Consider the following 20,632-nt stretch of genomic DNA (forward strand, 5'->3'; position numbering starts at 1 on the left):
TACTTGCAGGACTACGCCTGCGCGAACTTAAGGGGGGAGGAGTGTTGTGTTCTGAGTTTGCGCTGACTAAAGGTTTGAGCGGGAAGCGCTCGACAGCCGATTGGCTGATCGTTTGACAGCTCCTCTATAAATAGGGAGCTGTCCAAACGAGCAGCGCGCGTTCCTATCTAAGCCGGTTCTGAAGTGTTAGCTTGTACTTTAAGGGAATAAACTTGTTAGCCTTTTATTCCTGTCTCTGCCTCAGTTCTTCTGGCTACCCACGGGTCCTTGGTACACACCACTATTCAAATAAAGGTGGTGAAGCAGGACATTTTGAGGCAATGTCAGTGAAATCGTGCATACCTATTCAGTTCCAGTTAGGAAAAAAAAAGAAAGTTAAAGCAGTACAATACAAGACAAGGTTTCTCACCAAGAGAAGGAAATAAGGAATTCAAAGTAAGGTTAAAAGATATATGAATCTCCTCTTCAAGCAAGCAACGTTAAGGCCTCTTGCCTCTACAAAGAAAGCAGAAAGTGAAGAATTATTAGGGGTGGGCTTCAAATTTTTTAGCAAGGGGTTCTCTGCCTGGTTGCTAGGGGGGGTTGCCATGGTGGCTGGGGCCTAGTTGGCCTCCGGCACCAAGGGGGAGTTTGCCCTCCCTGGGCTCCGGAGGCTTTGCTCAAGCCCCTAGGAGGGTGAAAATGGCCTCCCTAGGCTCTGGAGGCCCTCTCAAGGCTGGAAATGGGCCTGTTTCTGCCCTTTCCAAACTTCCGGTAGGCCCATTTTTTGCCGTCCCTGAGCCTCTGAGCGGCCCTGCACTTACCTGCATCCAAAATGGGCCATGTGGAGACTCCTGGGAGGGGTGGGAGGGAGGGAGTGGGGCCAACCAGGAGTGGGATTTGTGGGTTCTCCGAACTGCACAGAATCTTAGCTAGAGGTTCTCCTGAACCCCTGCGAACTCCCAGCAGCTCACCCCTGAGAAGCATCATTCGTCTATAGATAGTCCTTGACTTCTGACTGGTGGTTGGAAGTTACAGTGGACTTCCCCAATGTTCAGAACTTCTGACAGCTGCCTCCCTCACCAACTCAACCCTCAGGCAGTTATGCCACATATCAAGCGTTTGGCAACCAGTGCACTTTTATGCTCGTTTGCATGGAGACGTGACCATCATTTTCAATTTTTTTATGGTAGTGTTTATGGTAGTTAACCACGCTTAACAACTGCCACAAACACGTCATCAAACCAGATTGGTCAGGTGATGTCCTGCTTTATAACCATCATACTTTGTGACCATAATGGATAGACTCTATTATGTCAGGAACTAACTGTATACCCATGTTAAAGGAAAGCATTTTTGCATGGGCCCAATTTATTTTGGGAGTGATGGAATCATAGGTCTGGAAAGGACTTTGGAAGTGTTCTAGTCCAGGCAGACGTCTTTAGGTAGAATAATGATTGAGAATATTATGTTTCTACAGCAAAGCTAGGGGGAGAAGGATTAGATGAGGAGGGAGGATTGCTGGATGAAGAAGGAGAAAAAGAGTCATCTTTTCTGGAAGTTCTGAATGGGCTTGACTTTAACAAGCTTTATCCTTCGGATAAAGGAAAAAAGGTTGTGAGGAAAGTCTGTCACACCTTGCTTTCTCTGACTCCTGGGTTCCAGACCTATAAGGATTTAGCTAATAAAAAAGAAAATCAAAATCTTCCTAAAGACTTTTAGGAGATCATTAATAAGTTATTAAATAAAAAGAAGAAAAGGCATATCTGGTTTTTATTTCTCCTACGTAGATTTAGGTCAAGGTAGATGGATCTTTGAACTATGGTGCCTTTGAACTATGGTGTTGGAGAAGACTCCTATGAATCCCTTGGACTGCAAGGTGATCAAACCGGTCAGTCCTAGAGGAGGTCAACCCTGACTGCTCCTTAGAAGGCCAGATCCTGAAGATGAAACTCAAATACTTTGGCTACCAAATGAGAAGGAAGGATTCACTGGAGAAGAGCCTAATTCTGGGAAAGATCGAAGGCAAAAGAAGAAAGTGACGACAGAGAATGAGGTGGCTGGATAGAGTCACCGAAGCAGTCGGGAGGAGCTTAAATGAATTCCAGAGGATGGCAGAGGACAGGAAGGCCTGGAGGAACGTTGCCCATGGAGTTGCGATGGATTGGACACAACTTCGCAACTAACAACAAAGATGGATCTTTAGCACCATGGAACAGTGATGGACAGAATCCTTTAATTGTTGCATTGTTTGAACCAAAAGATTTTACTGAAGTGACCAAATTTGGCAAAAGTCACAAAACATGATAAACATCGAATACTGGATTTACAAATTATTCTAATATCTCAAAATGAATCCATGTCATTTACATTCAGCATAAAGACAATAAGAGATTTTTCTATGTATGTACATATACATGTAGATATATTTGTGTGTGTCCATGCAGATGCACATACAGACATACATAAATATTAGTATTATTGTTTTGGCCTAAATAAACCAACTGCAATTGCACAAAAATTAATGGATCAGAGAAGGAGAAATAGAGTTTGTGGTGATGGAGTGCTCACAGAACTGCATAGCTTGCTTGTATTTTTTGCCTTCAGAAGTTGTGGGAGCTTCATCACTGGAGGCTTTCAAGAAGAGACTGGACTACTCTTTGTCAGAAATCGTGTAGGGTTTCCTGCTGGATTAGATAACCTGCAAGGTCCCTTCCAACTCTGTTAATCTGTTAAATCTGTTAAAACAAAGTTTCTCTTGTGTCTATACCAAGCTGGAATGGTAAACATTTGCACAACCAATGTATTACGATATGAAAGGGTTAAATGCAAAAGCAAAAATGCATGTAGTCTAAGCTGCAGGAAAGAAGAATCTTTTCCCAAAATGTATCAGTATCTGTTTCCAGTTTGGCTAAAATATTATTGGTTAATGGCTTGGTCAGCAGGATCTACTTGAATCTGCTTCTGGTTTCTAATTCTTCCCATTTAAGTTGTTTTAAGAAAGGATATGGGCTTTTTTTTTTTAAGGGCAAAGGGTTACTAAACGAAAAGACACCAGATAGGGGGGTATTGGAAGGAGAGGGAAAAATACCATCCTCGCACAAACTGCATTACAAAAACAATGATTAATGAACAGAAGCAGAAGTTTAAAGGTCATAATTCTAGAATGGCTTTCCTGCTGGCAGGAACAAAGATTGTCAAAGAAGCTGATAGAGCTTGATAGGATCTTTAGGCTCCTTCCTTTGTTTACCGAAAAGATTCAATGGAAGGGATGTTTGTACAATTTTGGTCACGTAAGTGGTTTGGAAGGTCATGCCTGGGTCACATTAATATCATTTTATTCTCTAATGCTACTAGAAATTGCTGAGCAAAGAAGGTCATAGAGGGCATTCCGCTTTTCTGCTAGACTAGCGTCAATGTGCAAGCCATCCAGAACCTGTCTGCTGGCCTCCTTTTAGGGCATAATTGGTGCCAGTTTTTCTGTACAAGTGCTGCTTGCGGTCAACAGAACTTTTGGTCTCATTTCTAGACCAAAATAGTTTGGCTGCACAAATCTTGAGTCAAATTGGGGTGGATGGAATTCAGGTAGAAGGTGTAGATCAGCAACAACAAAACTAAGCAGTGTGTAAGCCCTCTTGGTGTCATGGTGTCTCTTTGTCTTTACACTCATTTTTAAACCAGTCAACAAAAAAACCCCCTCAAAATCTCTCTGATACGAAGAAAGCTGTTCAAGCATAATTATTTAAGAAGCTGCAGGCCTTTCTGTTAAGGCACCTCTATAGATAGCAACTTTACTTGTTCACAGCAACATCCCTGCTTCCAGCTCTTAGGCTCCTTCCTTTGTAACACCATGTAAAATTTGGGTATCATTTTGTCATAAAAAGAATCCAATGCTTCTTTTGGCCAAGAATACCTGTCACAATTGTCAAGATAGAGCGGATTGTTGGGGCATTTCAGTAAGGGAGAAAGCATTTTAAAACATGAAATTTCATTTGTATAAATGTAATACTTCACTTTCTTCCTTGAGAAAATAACTTCCTCCATTGATGAGAAGCTCTTGAGCAAGCTCTGCTTGCTCCCGCAGTATATAATTAATGTAGAAAAATACATTATGTTTTAAAATTGGACCATATACCTGTGCTTCTTTATAGATGACTCCACTAATTGATGAGGCATGCAATATCCTGCTGAATAACTTAAAGGTCTCTGCAGAATCTGGCACTGCTTTTGACATTCAAAGGTACTACAGGAAAATTTTATCATCTTTGACTTGCCAAATTATCCTATAGATGGAATTGTTTTACAAATGTTTTAATTTCTCCCCTCCTTTTTCCATTGTCACTTTCAAAGGTAGACAGGCAGACATATTTCTCCTGTTGATTTGGTAATAGAGATTTATTGAAAAACAGTAATTGTAACTGAAATGATTGGTACTTGTGTATCCAAATCAAGGCTGTCTATAAATGAAATTTTAAAAATTAGAAAGGAAATAAACACAAACTCTTAACTACATAAGCATGTCTTGGTAACCTGTAGAATAGTGCCCAGAATCACTTCAATAGCCAGATGGGTGGCATATAAATTTAATAATAAAAAATAAACCTAGATTATATAAACTCTCATCTCTGCTAGCACATTTACAAGTATGAGCACTAAAATACCTGTTTCAGAGGTGGTACTCAGCCGGTTCGGACCGGTTCACCTAAACCGGTAGTGGAAATTGTGGATGGGCAGGCCCCATGCACCCCAACTCTATGCCATCCTATTTAGGCATGTTTTCAAGTTAAAGTGCATGCGTGGAAGACAGGTTCACCTTTGCGAACCAGTAGGGAAAGTTAGTGAATACCACCTCTGACCTGTTTCCTGATATGATTAACTGCACCTTAACATTATGGTGACACTGGACTATGGTTTGTTGGAAGAAGTTGGATGGGTTATGCATTTATTTACAAAATATTGACTCTACATGTTAGCGCAAGGATTCTAGTTCCTCCCTGCAGATTTATTATCCAAGAGACATGACGCACAGAGAAAAAAGGCTAGAGAATCAAGACAGTCTGAAAGCCACTCAGGCAAAGATTCTGAAAATTGTGAAGTTCTCCATGGGACTAAATGTTTTTGTTTTGCTTTGCTGGTCAGTGATTGAAGTTAAATGACTGACTGACCGATTACTCCAAAGAACCAGCTTGAACAGAAAGAGTTTGGTTAGACTAGAGGACCTCCAAGGTCCCTATTAACTCTATTATTTTATGTAGTTGTTTTATGATAATTTGGGGTCATTAAGTTAATAAAAATGTCTACTAAGTGGTAAAAAGAACATTTCGGACAGGCTGATTCAATATGATTTTTTTCTTGGGAATAAATGAGTAAAATCTATTTCTGGATATCATATAGTGATTTTAAAAAAGTTTTAAGAATTAAAGTACTATTTAAAATGGCAGATAAAAGTAATGCTTCATTTATATTTTTCTAAATCCATGTATTACTGATCAATAGCGAATACCACCTTAGTTGCTTTTTCTGCAGAAGAAAGGGACTTTATCGTTTATATCATTTAAAAAAATGAAAGCAATTAATACTATTTTTTTTAATGAAAAGATGTTATTACATTCATTTCAGTACCTATTCTGTTTCCCTGAAAATAAGACCTCCCCAGATAATAAACCCAATTGGGTTTTTGAGTGCATGCACTAAAATAACCCCTCCCCGAAAATATTGCAACACACAGCAGCCATAAAGTGACCACATTTGCCTGTACCTCAAAAATAAGATCTCCCCGAAAATAAGGCCAAGTGCTTATTTCAGAGGTTAAAAGAAAATTGGGGGAAACACGCTAGTGATTGGCAACTGAATATGTAAAATATTTTCATTGCCATTGACATCTTAAATAAGATCCATTCTGGAATTGTATTTGTGGTGTCACATTCATAAATGTAATTATCACTTGATCTGGGAAGCATCAAATGATGAATTAACTCTTTGAAAATTCAGTTTGGAGAAAGGAGGGAGCAACTTATTTCCAGCTGTTCATCAGATTTCATTATGATAATATGTGTTGTACTGCATTTAGAATCATGTGTAAGAACCTGTGGTTTTCCATTTTATGGGCTTTTTTTTTACTATAGGATATACTAAATATAAGTATAGGATGTTTTTTTTCTAAATGCAGTTTAAAAATCATCATTGAAGAAGCTACATATAGTCAGGCAAGTTGTTATAAATGCTATTATGTGAGTTTTAAATGCTTTGACGCAAACTCCCCCCTCCCCGCAAATGCCTTGCAGCAAAAAAATAAGAAGTAATGAAAAAAACAGCATGTTAACTTCCATGTTTTTGAATCTGTTGTAGGAATTATGGCTGCTTCATGTTGGATATTGTTGCAAGTGTAGCTTTTGGTACCCGTATTAATTCTCAGAAGACTCCTAATGACATTTTTGTTAAGAACACCAGAAGATTCTTTGAACCTTTGAGATTTAAAGCTCTTCTCATCCTTGCTGGTAAGTATATCTCACATTGGCGACTGCATCTTTTCCTTCTACACATTTAATCTAAATCAGGGGCCATGCCCCACCTAAGCATCTTTAAAATTCTGATTGCCCCCCCCCCTATAATTCTTAATTTACTCAAAAAGTGAACTCTACTCACGCGGAGGAAGCCTAAAAGGCCATTAATTTGGTTTAAAAAAGGTTCAAATAGCCCCCATTAAAAATCAAATCCCCCCCATGGGGTATGGGCCCCATGTTGGAAACCACTGACTTAAATGGATGTTCAAAACATTTTAGAAATATCAGAGGAAAGTAAGAAAGATTCAAAAGCTGGCAAAAAATTCTTAGCTCTTCTGCTGTTAGTTGGGATGTGACTGCATGTCTATTTGCATTTAGAGATGCCTAAGCATCCTCTTAGTTGCTCTGCAAGGTGTCAAGTTTCTGGGAAAGTTCGGAAACCTTTGGGAGATATCAAATTTCCACAAAATCTTGTTATTTTTCTTTGATTTAATAATTGTAAGAAGCACAGCATTCAATGACCTTTGCTGCAAACAACCATTCTCCACGTCTTCTGTTCAGTAGACTGAAATTGCATGTAATACATTAATTTCCTGTTACTACCATTCCTCAAATCCTATCCATATTTGGAGAAGGAGCTTTCTGTGATCTGAGGAATGCTTTCTACTTGCCTTCTTTCTTCTGCTCCAAAATAGGTTACTGGGTGCATAATATGGGTTAATTAAACCTGCAGGATCAAGATAGGCTGAGATCTGCAGATAGTCCTCGGTTAATACTACCCATTCAATGCAATACAATACAATAGCAGACTTGGAAGGGACCTTGGAGGTCTTCTAGTCCAACCCCCTGCCTAGGCAGGAAACCCTATACCGTTTCAGACAGATGGCTATCCAACATCTTCTTAAAGACTTCCAGTGTTGGGGCATTCACAACTTCTGGAGGCAAGCTGTTCCACTGATTAATTGTTCTAACTGTCAGGAAATTTCTCCTCCATTCTAAGTGATCATTCAGGTAGTGATGGTGCTGAATGAATGGCACTTATAACTGGTCCTCAAAATTCTGACTGTCCCAGTACCGCTGTGGTCATTCGATTGTAACCTGGGCCTTTGGCGACCAGCTCTCAAGTATGACAGACAGTTGCAGGGTCCCACAGTCATGTGATTTTCATTGATGACTTTCTTTGAATGCTTTCCACAAGCAAAGTTGATAGGAAAGTCAGCACCGAGGGTCTGAGGTTACTCCCGCTGCTTTTTCTCTTAAGGGGCATGACTGTGGGACACGGGATCCCAGGGATCTTACACTGTGTCATGTGTGGCCACCTGCAGCACTCTTGCCTGCACTTGGCAGGGCCTGTCCAGCTGGTTGTGTCTGTAAAATGAAGTGGCAGCCAGCCATGAACTTACCCTCATCTGTGTTTGTGTAGTGTGGCAGCTGTCATCTGCACACTCCTCCCTCCCCCATGGCCATCCTCTGACTGCATTGAGGCAGCCATTCACCCACCCACTGGCCTGTATACTAATCGCTCAGGACTTGCAACTTCCTGCCAGTTTTTCCATTTACTTTGCTTCTTGGAGACCAGTAGGAAGAGGCAAAGAGATCCTCTTTAATGACCCACAATCCTCACTTAATGATGACAACAAGGACTGCTGGGATGGGCATTGCTAAGCAACACAATCATGTGACATCATGCTTTACATCTCCATCAGTTAACAACAGAGATTCCAGACTCCAGTACCATCATTAAGCAAGGACTACCTGTTGTTCCTGAATGCCAACTTCTGAACTGATTCCCCCACCCACCCACCCCGGATTTGTCCTTATAGAGCTCTATCCCAATCTTTAAGAATATTTTAATTAGCAGTACTGATTGGATGTAGCCAATATAAAATCACCAAAAAGAAAAGGGTATACCATCAAATACTGTAACTGAGGCAAGTAGCATTATGCCACAACTTTAAATATTTGAAATAAAGATAAAAGAAAATAACTCTTTAACAATGCTACTTTATATTTTATTTAACAAATGGCAGTGAAAATGAACAGTGAATATCTACTATGTTGTTTTTTTGCAAGTGGTAATATTGGTGTCTTTGTTGCTCTAACTTCCGTCTTGAATGTCCCAGTTTCAGTGTGGCTAAAATATAATAACGTCTTATTAATATTTTCATGGGAATATGCCTCCCATGGTGACTTACTTCCGAGTAAAAATGAATGGTATTGAACTACAAGCTTCCTTTCTGTGTATAAGGAAGCAGTTTTATATATTTTTAAATTTTTATTTACTTTTATTTTGAATCCAACTATATTACAATAGCCACTGTGTAAAACAGAAATTCATTGTTCTTCGCTTTAAAGTACTGGCTGCTTACATAAGAAACAGTGATTAAGCTTTTAAATTTATGCAGTGAACATAAGTAAGATATGAATAATAACACTAGCAAGATAGTTGCTATAAAGGACAAATATTTCAGGGCAAATTTCTCATATGAAAAGTCTCCACTGTCCTTCTGCTTCATGGTTCATTAATTAAATGGTACATTTACACAAAACCTTGCTACAGCCATAAGACAGACCTAATTGTTTCAGGACTCTGTAAATATTGTTTGTGAAGAATATGCAGATATTGGTGATTGAGGCAGACTGGATTTCAGAGCAAGACAGGTTAATGGGTATGAATTCGTAACCTCCCAATCATGTTTTATAGCCATCATACATCACAACTTCTAGGAATTTTTTTTAAAGTCTTTCTTGTCATGCGTTAAATGTGTTTCAGCATCTAATGCAGCAAAATTGTTTTGGACAATGTTATCAATTGGAACAACCTTTAATTATTATTTCTTTACTGAAATTATCTTACCTTTTTTTTAGAAGATAAGCTAGATCATTAAAAAAGTTAAAAAGGAAGAAGAGTAGATTGCTCAATTTAGAAGAAAGAATAGTCTGATGTTAAGAGTTGGGATTAATTGCATTAATTGATAATTGAACAACTGCTAATGTTGCTCTTTCAAAATTCTATTAAAGTTGCATTTCCATATATAATGATCCCTCTACTTCGCATTTTGCCAAATAAGAAACGAGATGAAGTGAATGGATTTTTTATCAGTCTCATCAAGAATATGATTACCTTGCGAGACCAGCAGGATCCAAATGAGGTAAGGCATTTTAAGTGTTACTGGATCAGATTAAAGAACTATTTAATTTCATTCTATATATCTAACAATTTAATTATATTAGAGATACAATTCAAAAATTCAAAAATGAATTGATTTCATTTGGCCTTGTCTTAACATTGCTATATTTGAGTAGAAATTTATAGGATTGTAAGACTGATTCTACAGTAGACATACTGCTGTTGAGGATACATATGTGAATTAAACAATTAGCGGGAGTTGTAAGTTTAAACAATGTTATGCTTATTAACATTAACATTTCAGAAATCATACTAAATATTGATGTAAACTTTTTTTCCTTTAACTTTAAAGATTTAAGTTATCTAAACATTAAGAATTTTATTAAACTCCATTCAACACTGCATAAAAAACTACCGTAGCTAAATAATATAATGTACTGCTTATGTTCTATACTAACATCATAAAACAGCATTAAAAGAAAAAAATCTATACATTCTCCAAAGTTATATCCTTAACATAAGGAATCTATCAGAAACTTAAGGTGAACAGTATAATTGTAAGAAGTATTGTACAACATTGGATGAGCAAATCTATGCTGGCATTACAGAAAAAGGTGATCCACACATTTTGTCTTCATGTTTGTTTCCTTGACAGATGGCCAAAGAAAAGGATTTTAAAGCATTTTGTTCTTTAAAGTGTATATATTTTAGGGCAATTTTTAGTTGTATTTGTTTTTCTGTAAGTATTTTATATTATATTTGCAACAGTTATTTTGCTAACTCACATGAAACGGTCCTATGTTATGTAACTTAAGAAGAGCCAAGGTGGCGCAGTGGTTAGAGTGCTGTACTGCAGCCACTTCAGCTGACTGTTATCTGCAGTTCAGCGGTTCTAATCTCACAGGCTCAAGGTTGACTCAGCCTTCCATCCTTCCGAGGTGGGTGAAATGAGGACCCGGATTGTTGATGGGGGCAATATGCTGACTCTGTAAACCGCTTAGAGAGGGCTGAAAGCCCTATGGAGCGGTATATAAGTCTAACTGCTATTGCTATTGCTATAACTTGTGTTGAAATTAAAACACAAGCTTTTTTGTTGGTTAAACAATGTACATTAATATTGTTTGTTTCTTAACAATGTTGGCTACTACTGGAAAACCCATAAACTGGTCATTAATTCAATAATCCTTTTCTGTTACTTTCTTTCTCTCTTCTTCTGGCATTTGAAATTATTCTACCTCTGCTGATGATAGGAATGATAACTAAACTGGCATAGGACACTGTTCAAAAATGCTATAGCTGCTCAATTTAAAATGCTAAATAGTTCAGTTGATTGCTTTAACCTTGACTTCTAGATGTTTTTTGCTCTTCTTGATGTTCATTGCAAAAGAATGAATGAAAAGACTACAAGAATGTTTTTCTGGTGGTTAAAGGTTCTCATTAACACTAGAATGAAAATTGCATTTCAAAGTTAATGGTAATAATTTCCAAAACTAGTACTTCATCCATTTAAAACCTGTTTTTCCACAAAGCATTTATGCTCTCTGTCTCTCCATCTCTGTATATCCCATTATTCAAGATACTTATTTTATATTTATTGCTTTCATTCTTGATCATATATTTGGTCCTTGAATATTGATAATAGAAATTTAATTAATAAATAAATATTCAAGGATCAAATATGTGGTCAAGAATGAAAGCAATATTTTTACAAATAACTTATTACAAATAATAAGGCGGCAAACATATCTAACACATTTTCTTCCTCTTGTTTGCCCCACGACAACAATCCTGTGTTGTGAGTTGGGCTGAGAAACAGTGATTGGCCTAAGATCACCCATCTGACTTTCCTGGCTAAGGCAGGACTAGAACTCACAACATCTCGCTTTTTAGATGAGTGCCTTAATCTCTAGACCAAACTGGCTCTGGTATTGAAGCCCAGTTGTGCTATGTTGTTATTGGGGACTGTTGTTTTAGGACATTGGGTGCTGGTTTTTTAGATCTTTTTTTCTTGCATAGTTTTATTGTTGCTGTAAACTGCTCAGAGCTATGTTGTAGAAGCTGGGAGACCGTGTTCATTTTCTTTAAAAAATAAATCATATTAGAGGCCTTTCCTACTTCCTCCTAGTTCCAAGTCAAAACTCTGCAGAAGGTGCTAGGTACAATTTTGGCCTCTGGTGATAGGGCTACAACATCTGGAAAAACAGCTGCCCATCAGTGGTGACAACAGGTTTAGAAATCTGACCAGTATAATTTTTGCAGCCATTTGTAATATTGTTCAGAGTGACTAAGAAAGGGCTGTCAAACAGTGTTGGGTTTTTGTTCATATTCTGGAGGGAGCAGCTAAAAGGCCGAGCAGGTCACCTCAAACAGCTGGTTTGCATTATCATGAAAAGACAGAAAACTCTTACTTTTAAAATTTGCTGTGTCAATTATTCAGTCAGGGAGGAGAGGATGTGCTTGTTGAATTTGTGTTTCAGATGCCAAAATAAATTGGCTTACATTAGATGTTCGGCATCTTGACTAGAGGGAAGAAAGTGGGAGCTTATTAACAGTAAATCGTCCCACACCCGTTTCTGAGCCTGGTAGTAGAGCAGACAATTTGTTCCAGGCGAAGGTGTACATTTGCAGCATTATCACAGCCTAGATGAGGGTGCAGGGATGTTCTTAATCCAGGACACTAAGTGGGTTAGGTTTTTTTTAAAAAAATAATGTACTTTATTGTTTTTTTTTAAAAAAATACAGTTTAATTACACCTTCTACCCAATATTCTAGTAGTACTGGCACTACTGAAAATGGATCTTTCATAAATTGTTTCATGTGGACCTGTGTTAGATTTAAAGGGCATATTTCAGAAGGTTTAAATAAGCCAACACATTGCAGAAATCAAACCTGAATGTAGTCACTTCTGACATTAACCTATTGAGGCAAAGTTGCTTGTGTCCTCTTTGTTTCAGCAATATATGTCACTCCCCCCTCAGCAATCTATACTGCACTCCCAGCAATATATTTGTCCCCCATCCCTTTTCAAATTTCTTCAAAAGAGAAAAGAAGAAGGCAACAAGAATATTATGGCTGTGCAGATTTCTTAAAATCTGCTCCCGAGAAAAATAGCTAGTTCCTTTCTGTTTCTGTGAAAGCTGAGGTAATGAAAGCAGAATTGCAAGAAGCTGTTTTTTGTTCTTTTTTTGAAAAGCTGTATCTACAGAACAAGTTCATTCTAAGGGGAAAGGAAGAAGAACTAGATAAATAATCCTTTCAGAGGATTCTGGAATACGAGGAATTCCTATTAATTTATTATTATACTAGCTGATAACCTGGCGTTGTCAGAGTATTTATTTATAGGGGGAAAATGTCTGGACCAAATGTAATTTCTAATGTTGGATTTTTCCCCTTACCAGAGGGAGACCCCTTGTGGAGTACTGTGAAGTCATTACATGGCAACTATACTGTACAGTAAAAGCCATTTTACAACAGTACAGTAGAAGCCACTTGAAGGCACAACAGGCTGTATCATAACAAAACACAAACACCAAGGAGTGTTAGGGGTGTCTTGTCCGCACAATATTTATTTCCAGAGAGTAAGTCATCTGTGTACCAAGTATGGTTGAAATTGCTTGAGGTGTTCCAGAATTATGCTGGAACACACACAGCCACTTTTGTATATATAGATTAAGTGTAATTAATTAGCATTCTGCTTTTTCCCACATTAAGATGCATCCAGAGGATTATGCTGTAGCTTCAAGTGTTAAGAATCATCCTCACCATCATCATTATAATCATCAACATCTTAAATCAGCCAAGATGCTATTAATGAGACTCCTACATAAGACCATTTCTATAGCTAATTTGAGAAAACAGATGGGAGGAAATATATGAACCAGGAAAATATGTTTACAGTAGCTGGACTGCTGGTTGACCTGGTAAAACCACTGTGAAAAAAAAATATTTGATTAAAATAGCAGCTTTTAAATCATCATCATTGTATCAGCACTGTGACTGCCTGTGAAATATCTATACACTTTGCAGACATTTGGTTTGTAAAGCCTATTGTTTGTATAAGGCAGAAGAATGAAAAATGTTTTTTCAGATAAGAGCCATCATAAATTTTAAATGAGTTTCATAAAAGCTACAATCAAATGTAAACTAGCCCAAACAGGGAATTTCTAAAACACACAGTTCCTCCTTGATTTTCTCACTGCTTCATATCATGAAAATTGTCATGCAGATTAATAATTCATTGTTCTTGATTCAGCCCTGGAGGAACATCGACTGCAGTGGCACTTCCATCTGAGTGGCTTTTTAAAAGCTTACCAAAAAAAAATAAAAAATGGAGCTATGAATTTGCTTGCTTTGTAAACCCACCAACACACATAGGTTATGGTTAATTTGGTTAATTGGCTTTTTTGCTGCAGTTCAATGGAAAAGGAACCTAATGGAAATTTAAACCTAAGCAGTAACCGCTGAGGTGCATGGAGAAGTTTGCCAACTCATTCAAACAAAGCATTTAGGAAGAAGCAAAATGCCTACAAATTATATGAGAGATAAGATTTCACTTTCAACCAGAGCCAGTTTTACTATTAAACTTTGCAGATGTTTGGAGGCAGACTGTGGTGTAAATTGCCAGACAGAGGTGTGTCTGCCTCTATTACCTCCAAAGTAGTTTGATGCCCTCAGAAGCAGAACAAGTCACTGACTCGTTTATAAAGATCCAATGACCACTTCCTCTATTAGATTTGAGACCAGAATCCATTTTGATAGAGTGAATGAAACAGAGAGGCACAATCTTCTTTCCTCCTTTAGCAGCAAAAAATCACGGAATGACCTTCTTTCAAATTTGGCCTTCCTATGGTTGTTTCCCTCATCTATTTTTTCTCAGCTTTCCTTTTCCTGATTGTTATGCAGCATATTCCTTGTAATAGAAGCAGATGGTGGGATTTAGCATGTCCTAATTTACATAGCCTGTTAAGTTTTTATTTGGGTTTGCCTTACAATATCATATGAATATGACTACTTTGGATTGTAAACTTCATTGGTATATAAATACATTCAGTTGTGACATAAGGTAAAGATTCCCCTTGCACATATGTGCTGTTCGTTCCTGACTCAAGGGGGCAGCGCTCATCTCTGTTTCAAAGCCGAAGAGCCAGCGCTGTCCGAATACATCTCCGTGATCATGTGGCCAGCATGATTAAACCCCAAGGCGCACGGAACGCTGTTACCTTCCCACCAAAGGTGGTTCCTATTTTTCTACTTGCATTTTTACATGCTTTCGAACTGCTAGGCTGGCAGAAGCTGGGACAAATAACGGGAGCTCACTCCGTTACGTGGCACTAGTGATTCAAACCTGCCAATTTGCTGACCTTTCTGATCAATAAGCTCAGTGTCTTAGCCACTGAGCCACCACATCCCCTTAAGTTGTGACATAATAAACCACAATTAACTAGTAATATATGAATTTATTGAGGAAGAAATAGTGATTGGTTAGACATTAAGATGTTTATAAGTCTTCTTTGAAAATCTATGAGAATAGCTGCCTCAGTTCTGTTTCTGATTCCTTTTCAGGCATGGTACTATATCTAAATATAATAATTCAAGCATAGAAGTTGAAATTCACTTCTTTGAAAAAGCATTCAGAAACATTCCAGTTAAAGAGAGATATCAGTCCAATTTGAAGGAAAAAAACACCCCTAAATATTGATATTTAATGTTTCTTTTTTTAAAAAAGTAGAACTAGCTTACAAGATGTATCCATGTTTTATATTCCTATGTTTTGTTGGATATTATTTACTTAGTGAAGTTTGGAAATAAAAATGATGAAAATAGGGGAAAAAATGAAATGGTAATTTCTGGATTTTATGATTGAAAAAAGTTTGAATAAGGGATTAGAGATAAAGGTTCCCCTCACATATAAGTGCTAGTCATTCCCAACTCTAGGAGGCAGTACTATTCTCAGTTTCAAAGTCGAAGAGCCAGCGCTGTCCGAAGACGTCTCTGTGGTCATGTGGCCGGCATGACTCAACACCGAAGGCACACAGGATAGTGTTACCTTCCCACCAAAGGTGGTTCCTATCTTTCTACTTGCATTTTTGCATGCTTTTAAAGTGCTAGGTTGATAGAAGTAACAGGAGCTCACTCGATTACATGGCGCTAGAGATTTGAACTGCAGAACTGCCGACCTTTCTGGTCAACAACTCAGCATCTTGCCACTGAGCCACCGTATCCCTTGAGCCACGTCCCTGAATAAGGGGTTATTGTAAAGTTAAGAAGGGAGTGAGGTAATGATTTTGTTTGTAACTGCTATAAAAAGGAGCAGACATCTCTTAGTTAAGTAATTTTTTTCTTTTTTTAACTATCCTTTCTGCACTTTTCTTTTTTTTCTTTCTGTGCTTGCTTTTCTTCAATTACAGAAATACTTTTAATAGAAATTAATAATAAAAACAGAAAGCCAGTAGTGATTAAAGCATCAGGCTAGAAGGCTTTAGCCTGGGAATCTGGGAGTTCTAGTCTCAACTTGGACATAAAGCCAGTTGAGTGAGAATGGAATGGAATGGAACGGAAAAGAATAGGAAGGGACCTTGGAGGTCTTCTAGTCCAATCCCCTGCTCAGTCAGGAAACCCTATACTACTTCAAACAAATGGCTGTCAAATCTCTTCTTAAAAGCTTCCAGTGTTGGAACAAACATCCATAACTTCTGGAGAGAAGTCGTTCCACTGACTAATTGTTCTAACTGTCAGGAAATTTCATCTAAAGTTCTAAGTTGCCTCTCTCTTTGACTAGTTTCCATCCATTGCTTCTTATCCTGATCTTCGGTTAGACACTTTCTTTCAGCCCCCAGAAAAAAATAGTGACAAACCACTGCTGAAAACCACTTACTAAGAGAACTACAGGTTTTTTGCATGGTTTGTATTTGTCCTTTATGTGACATAAAGTTTGCTATTTCCATTTATGAAGAATTGTTTCCTGGGTAATCAGACAGTGATTAAAAAGTCCAATGAACAGAAGAGATATGGCCCAGAGCTCCTATGTCACAAACAATAATGGAAGGGATTATTATCTACAATACCATAAAGTAAAGTTTTTTATTCTCTTGCAAAACTATGTTGGGCTAGAGTCATTCTGTGATTGCAGCAACAGCTGATTTTGTGATAAATGCTTTGTCTTCATACTTCACTCCTGGAAAGAGAATATATGATATTTCTCTTAGTTTAGTGCTGTTGCTGCACATTTCTATAATTCAATTATTGTGTAAATGAGCAAAATGAACAGTGTTCTACATGGGTGGCTTTCTTTCAGTGAAAAAAAGATATGGAAGGTATGAATCTATTCTATCTAGTCTTTGTTCTGTCCTATTCTCTATTATATTTCCTTTCTCATCTGATCCGATCCTATCCATATCTCATCCTTCCCACAACATATTTAAAAATGGTACATATGAGTCTAATTTATTTTATATCCCTACTAACTTGCAGAGCATAGAGCCTATTTAATATGTTTGCTTGATATTGTATAGCAATATACCACAGATTTGCTCCAGGAAGCAATCTATTTTCTCCATCATTTTCTCACATTAATATGCTATTGTTACTCAGAATTAAGAAGCTAAAACTCTTTTGGACTTTCCCAAATACATCAATGCTTCTATCCCAACCTATGATCATAGCAACAAAAAAGCTAGGTTGGCTCTAAGGTTATCTGAGGAACTTATTAGGTCACAAGAGGGATCTACTTTTTGTTTCACATGTTGACACTTCGTGGCCCTGAATGAAAAGGTTGAGGCTTCAGTGAAGCCAAGGACAAAAACCTAGGTCAAATAGACATGTTTTAAAGAGCAATGAATGTAGCTCAGATATTAGACTCTAAGGAAACTATGGCAGTCAAAAGAAGTTCCAGTGATGAATCAGCTCCATTCGGTTGACTTTTATCAACCAAAATGAGTTGCACTTGAAACTGTAACCGACTATAAAAAGCATCTTTGTACTGTGGGCTTGTGATACAGGAGATAAAAAGGAAGAACATGCAAAAAAAGAAATTAATTTTCTAAAATGCAAGCAGCTGATATTTCTTACCTCCCAATATTCTTTGGAACTGCAAGCTCCACATTCCAAGGCATTAAGCATAATAAATACTGTATTTTTCACACTATAAGATGCTCTGGACTATAAGACCCACATTAGCTTTAGAGGAGGAAAACAAGAAAAAAAATCTGCCTCTGCCTCCCAGCATCCATCCGGTATTCATCTGGCTAGCGTACTTGAAGCAAAGAGGCTGCCTCCTCCATATCTGCTGCCTCCACCGGGAAATGCTGGAGCCTTCGTTGCCGAGCAGCTGATTGGCAGTTGGATCAGTCTCCCAGAATATTGCTGATCAACTGTTCTAGGTGGCTGGTATCGCTACCGCCAGTTCGTCGCCACCCATTCGCCGCTGCCCATTCGCTGCCACCCAATCACTGCCACCCATTCATCTCCGCCCGATCACTGCTGCCTGTTTGCTGCTGTCCATTCACTGCCGCCAATCAGCGGTGGCAAACGGCCGCCGCCTAGAATAGCATCTTATAGTGTGAAAAATACAGTACTTTGCACATTGAAATGCTGGGAATAAGCGGGAACAATCTGTTGAAATAACAGCCTTTCATACATGATTTGATTCTTTTTCTAAGAATTGGAATGTCTAAAGTATTTATCACAATTAATACCCCCGAAAAAGAAGCTCGTGCTCTTGGTTCTGAAATGTGTTGGGTTCTTAAAAACAAAAGCTATTTGTATTTGGAAAAGCTAGTTTATGGAAGAGCTAGATTGTCCTTTATTTTTATTTTTTTTGGGTCCCTCTCAGAAGTTTAAGAACTTAGTCTTGACTGCTGATTATCCCAGCTTATTATATTCCTCCAAGCCTCTTAAAGCAGACAGTTCATGTAACTTGGTCTTTTATCCCTGCCTTCTGGAAGTTTGGTGTGGACTTTGCTATCTTCTGCGATAGTACTGAGTACAACTGGCAACAATTTGAAGCACTCAGGGATTTTATAAATTCAGTCAAGAAAGAAAAAAATATATTCAATTTTGTTTTCATAATTTCTGTAACAAAAATGGGAGGGTCACTTTCCTTCTTTCTGCTGACATACTTCCCAACTCTGCAGGGATTTATTCCAAACAACTCCACCACAGACCACTAAAGCCAGAGTTCAGGGACAGCTAAGTGCATTTAAGTGATACTGAAATCAATGGAATTTCAGTACATCAGTTAAAATGCTTATACCCAATTGATTTCACTTAATTTTGTCTGGATTGTGCCCCAAGGCTAGACTTGAGTTATGGTTTTGAAGAACTTAATATCGTTTTTCCATAATATATATATACATAAAACTTTTGTTCATGTCTGCTTCAAAACTCAGAAATAAACCTGAACATATTTTTGAAGGTTGCATGAAAGTCCATGTGTGAGTAACATAGACTATCTTCAATTCCCTAAAAAGAAATATTGTTCCCTGCTTACAACCCACATCTAGGAAGGAAAGCCAATGTCTGAATAGTTCCTTGAAGAAGATTTCTATGGGGAATTTAGAGTAAAAAATAGCAAACAAAATTTGTAAATATAGTGGATATAACAAAAACGAGGAGGAGGAGAATCGGTGGAATGCAATCATTTTAGGACTTGCCCTGGGACATGTTAAATTAAATAAATAAATTTTGGGATACAAACTTTATAGGAAAGATAAAGAATCATTGGTAGAAGCAGCTGACTTTATATCAAGGAGGGTATAAAATCTAATATACTAGAAAACATTGAAAGACCAAATTCCTTGTAGAATCATCATGATTGACAATATCTGGTCACAAATGTAAATTACTTCTTGGAATGTGCCTTAGAACTAAGCAGAGGTGGTGGGAAGAGACAAGTCTAGACTTAATTCTAAGTAGTGGCAATGATCTGTTGCTATTTGCAGCCAACTGAAGAAAACTGAACATAATACTGTCAGCATACACATGAATGAGAAATTCCCAGCACTGTGGAATACAATCACATTTGATTACAAAAGAGGAGACCTCTAAAAAAATGAGGGCATTAGTGAAAACAATACTGAAAAATTCAGCAAGAGACTAGCATAGCATCCCAGTAATGTACAAGAATTTGTAAAACCTTAGTCAATTTTGTGAGGAAAGAATACAAAGGGGAAAAAAATCTGCCTTTCCCAAAAGCTTGATGTTTGACAGTAGTCTTAAAGAAAACCATGGGACAATTTGTGTAAATGGATTGGAAAAAGAAAAATCAGGCAGGGAAGCAATTGGGTAGTGAAATAGTAACAGAATGAAAGGATTCTTGAAGCGGATATGGAGACTTCAGAGAAGGCATGAAAGCATTTGTATTTAATAGAAAAGAAATTGTACTGAGCCAGGATTGATTTTTTTTCCCTCAGGGAAGGAATCTAAACAATTAAAAGAAATGGGGATAAGAAGGGAAATTATGCCAGATTGTCTTCAGAGACTCTACTGTAATGGAGACCTGATAGCACCCAACCAAGGGTGGAAGAGCAGACTGCTTAAGAACATTGCAATGCTACCTTCCCCTCTCGTTGGGAGCCATTCCTCCAGCATCAACACGGCAGAGCTGCCAATAAAGTAATAACCTTGACACAGGTGTGGGAGGAGAGAAATCTTTTTTGGTGCGCTGCAGAAACCAGTGAATGGAGAAGTACAGCAGACAAAAAAAAGGCATTATTTTACTTCAGAGGGATGATAAAGTCCAGAGGGAGAAAAGAGCTACCCCCTGGTCCAGGATCCAGTGCTTTTCTCTCTCTTGAGCCTGGGTCAGTCTAATTGGGTATGATTTTAAAAAAAGAACCTGTGTCACAAAGAATTCTGAAAGAACTCAAATGTGAAATTTCCAGCAGAGCAAAATTTGTATCATCACTCAAATTAGGCTCTGTGCCAGAGAACAGGAAGGTAGGCAGTGTGACACTAATTTTTAAAAAGAGATTCAAGGATGTTGCAGGAAATTATAGATCAATAGGTTTATAGTTCCAGTCAA

At 37.9% G+C, this 20,632-nt stretch overlaps 1 protein-coding gene and 1 long non-coding RNA gene across 3 annotated transcripts in view; one reads left to right on the top strand and one right to left on the bottom strand.

Moving 5' to 3' along the window:
- Positions 1 to 4,845, bottom strand: part of LOC148044062 (uncharacterized) — a 108,186-nt gene extending 103,341 nt beyond the window's left edge. The window contains exon 1 of the long non-coding RNA XR_015697701.1: positions 4,641 to 4,845. This is a non-coding gene — a long non-coding RNA (uncharacterized LOC148044062). The remainder of the gene's footprint in view (positions 1 to 4,640) is intronic.
- Positions 1 to 20,632, top strand: part of TBXAS1 (thromboxane A synthase 1) — a 298,523-nt gene that overhangs the window by 203,384 nt on the left and 74,507 nt on the right. For both annotated transcript variants that reach the window (XM_087723026.1, XM_087723027.1), the window contains 3 exons: positions 4,131 to 4,219; positions 6,328 to 6,476; positions 9,504 to 9,634. In XM_087723026.1, the coding sequence (XP_087579152.1) occupies positions 4,131 to 4,219; positions 6,328 to 6,476; positions 9,504 to 9,634 (369 nt within the window). The remainder of the gene's footprint in view (positions 1 to 4,130; positions 4,220 to 6,327; positions 6,477 to 9,503; positions 9,635 to 20,632) is intronic.

Source organism: Thamnophis sirtalis, unplaced genomic scaffold (assembly GCF_051295495.1).
Source record: "Thamnophis sirtalis isolate CommonGarterSnake01/CBP01778 unplaced genomic scaffold, rThaSir2_p1.2 scaffold_9, whole genome shotgun sequence".
Lineage (NCBI taxonomy): Eukaryota > Metazoa > Chordata > Lepidosauria > Squamata > Natricidae > Thamnophis > Thamnophis sirtalis.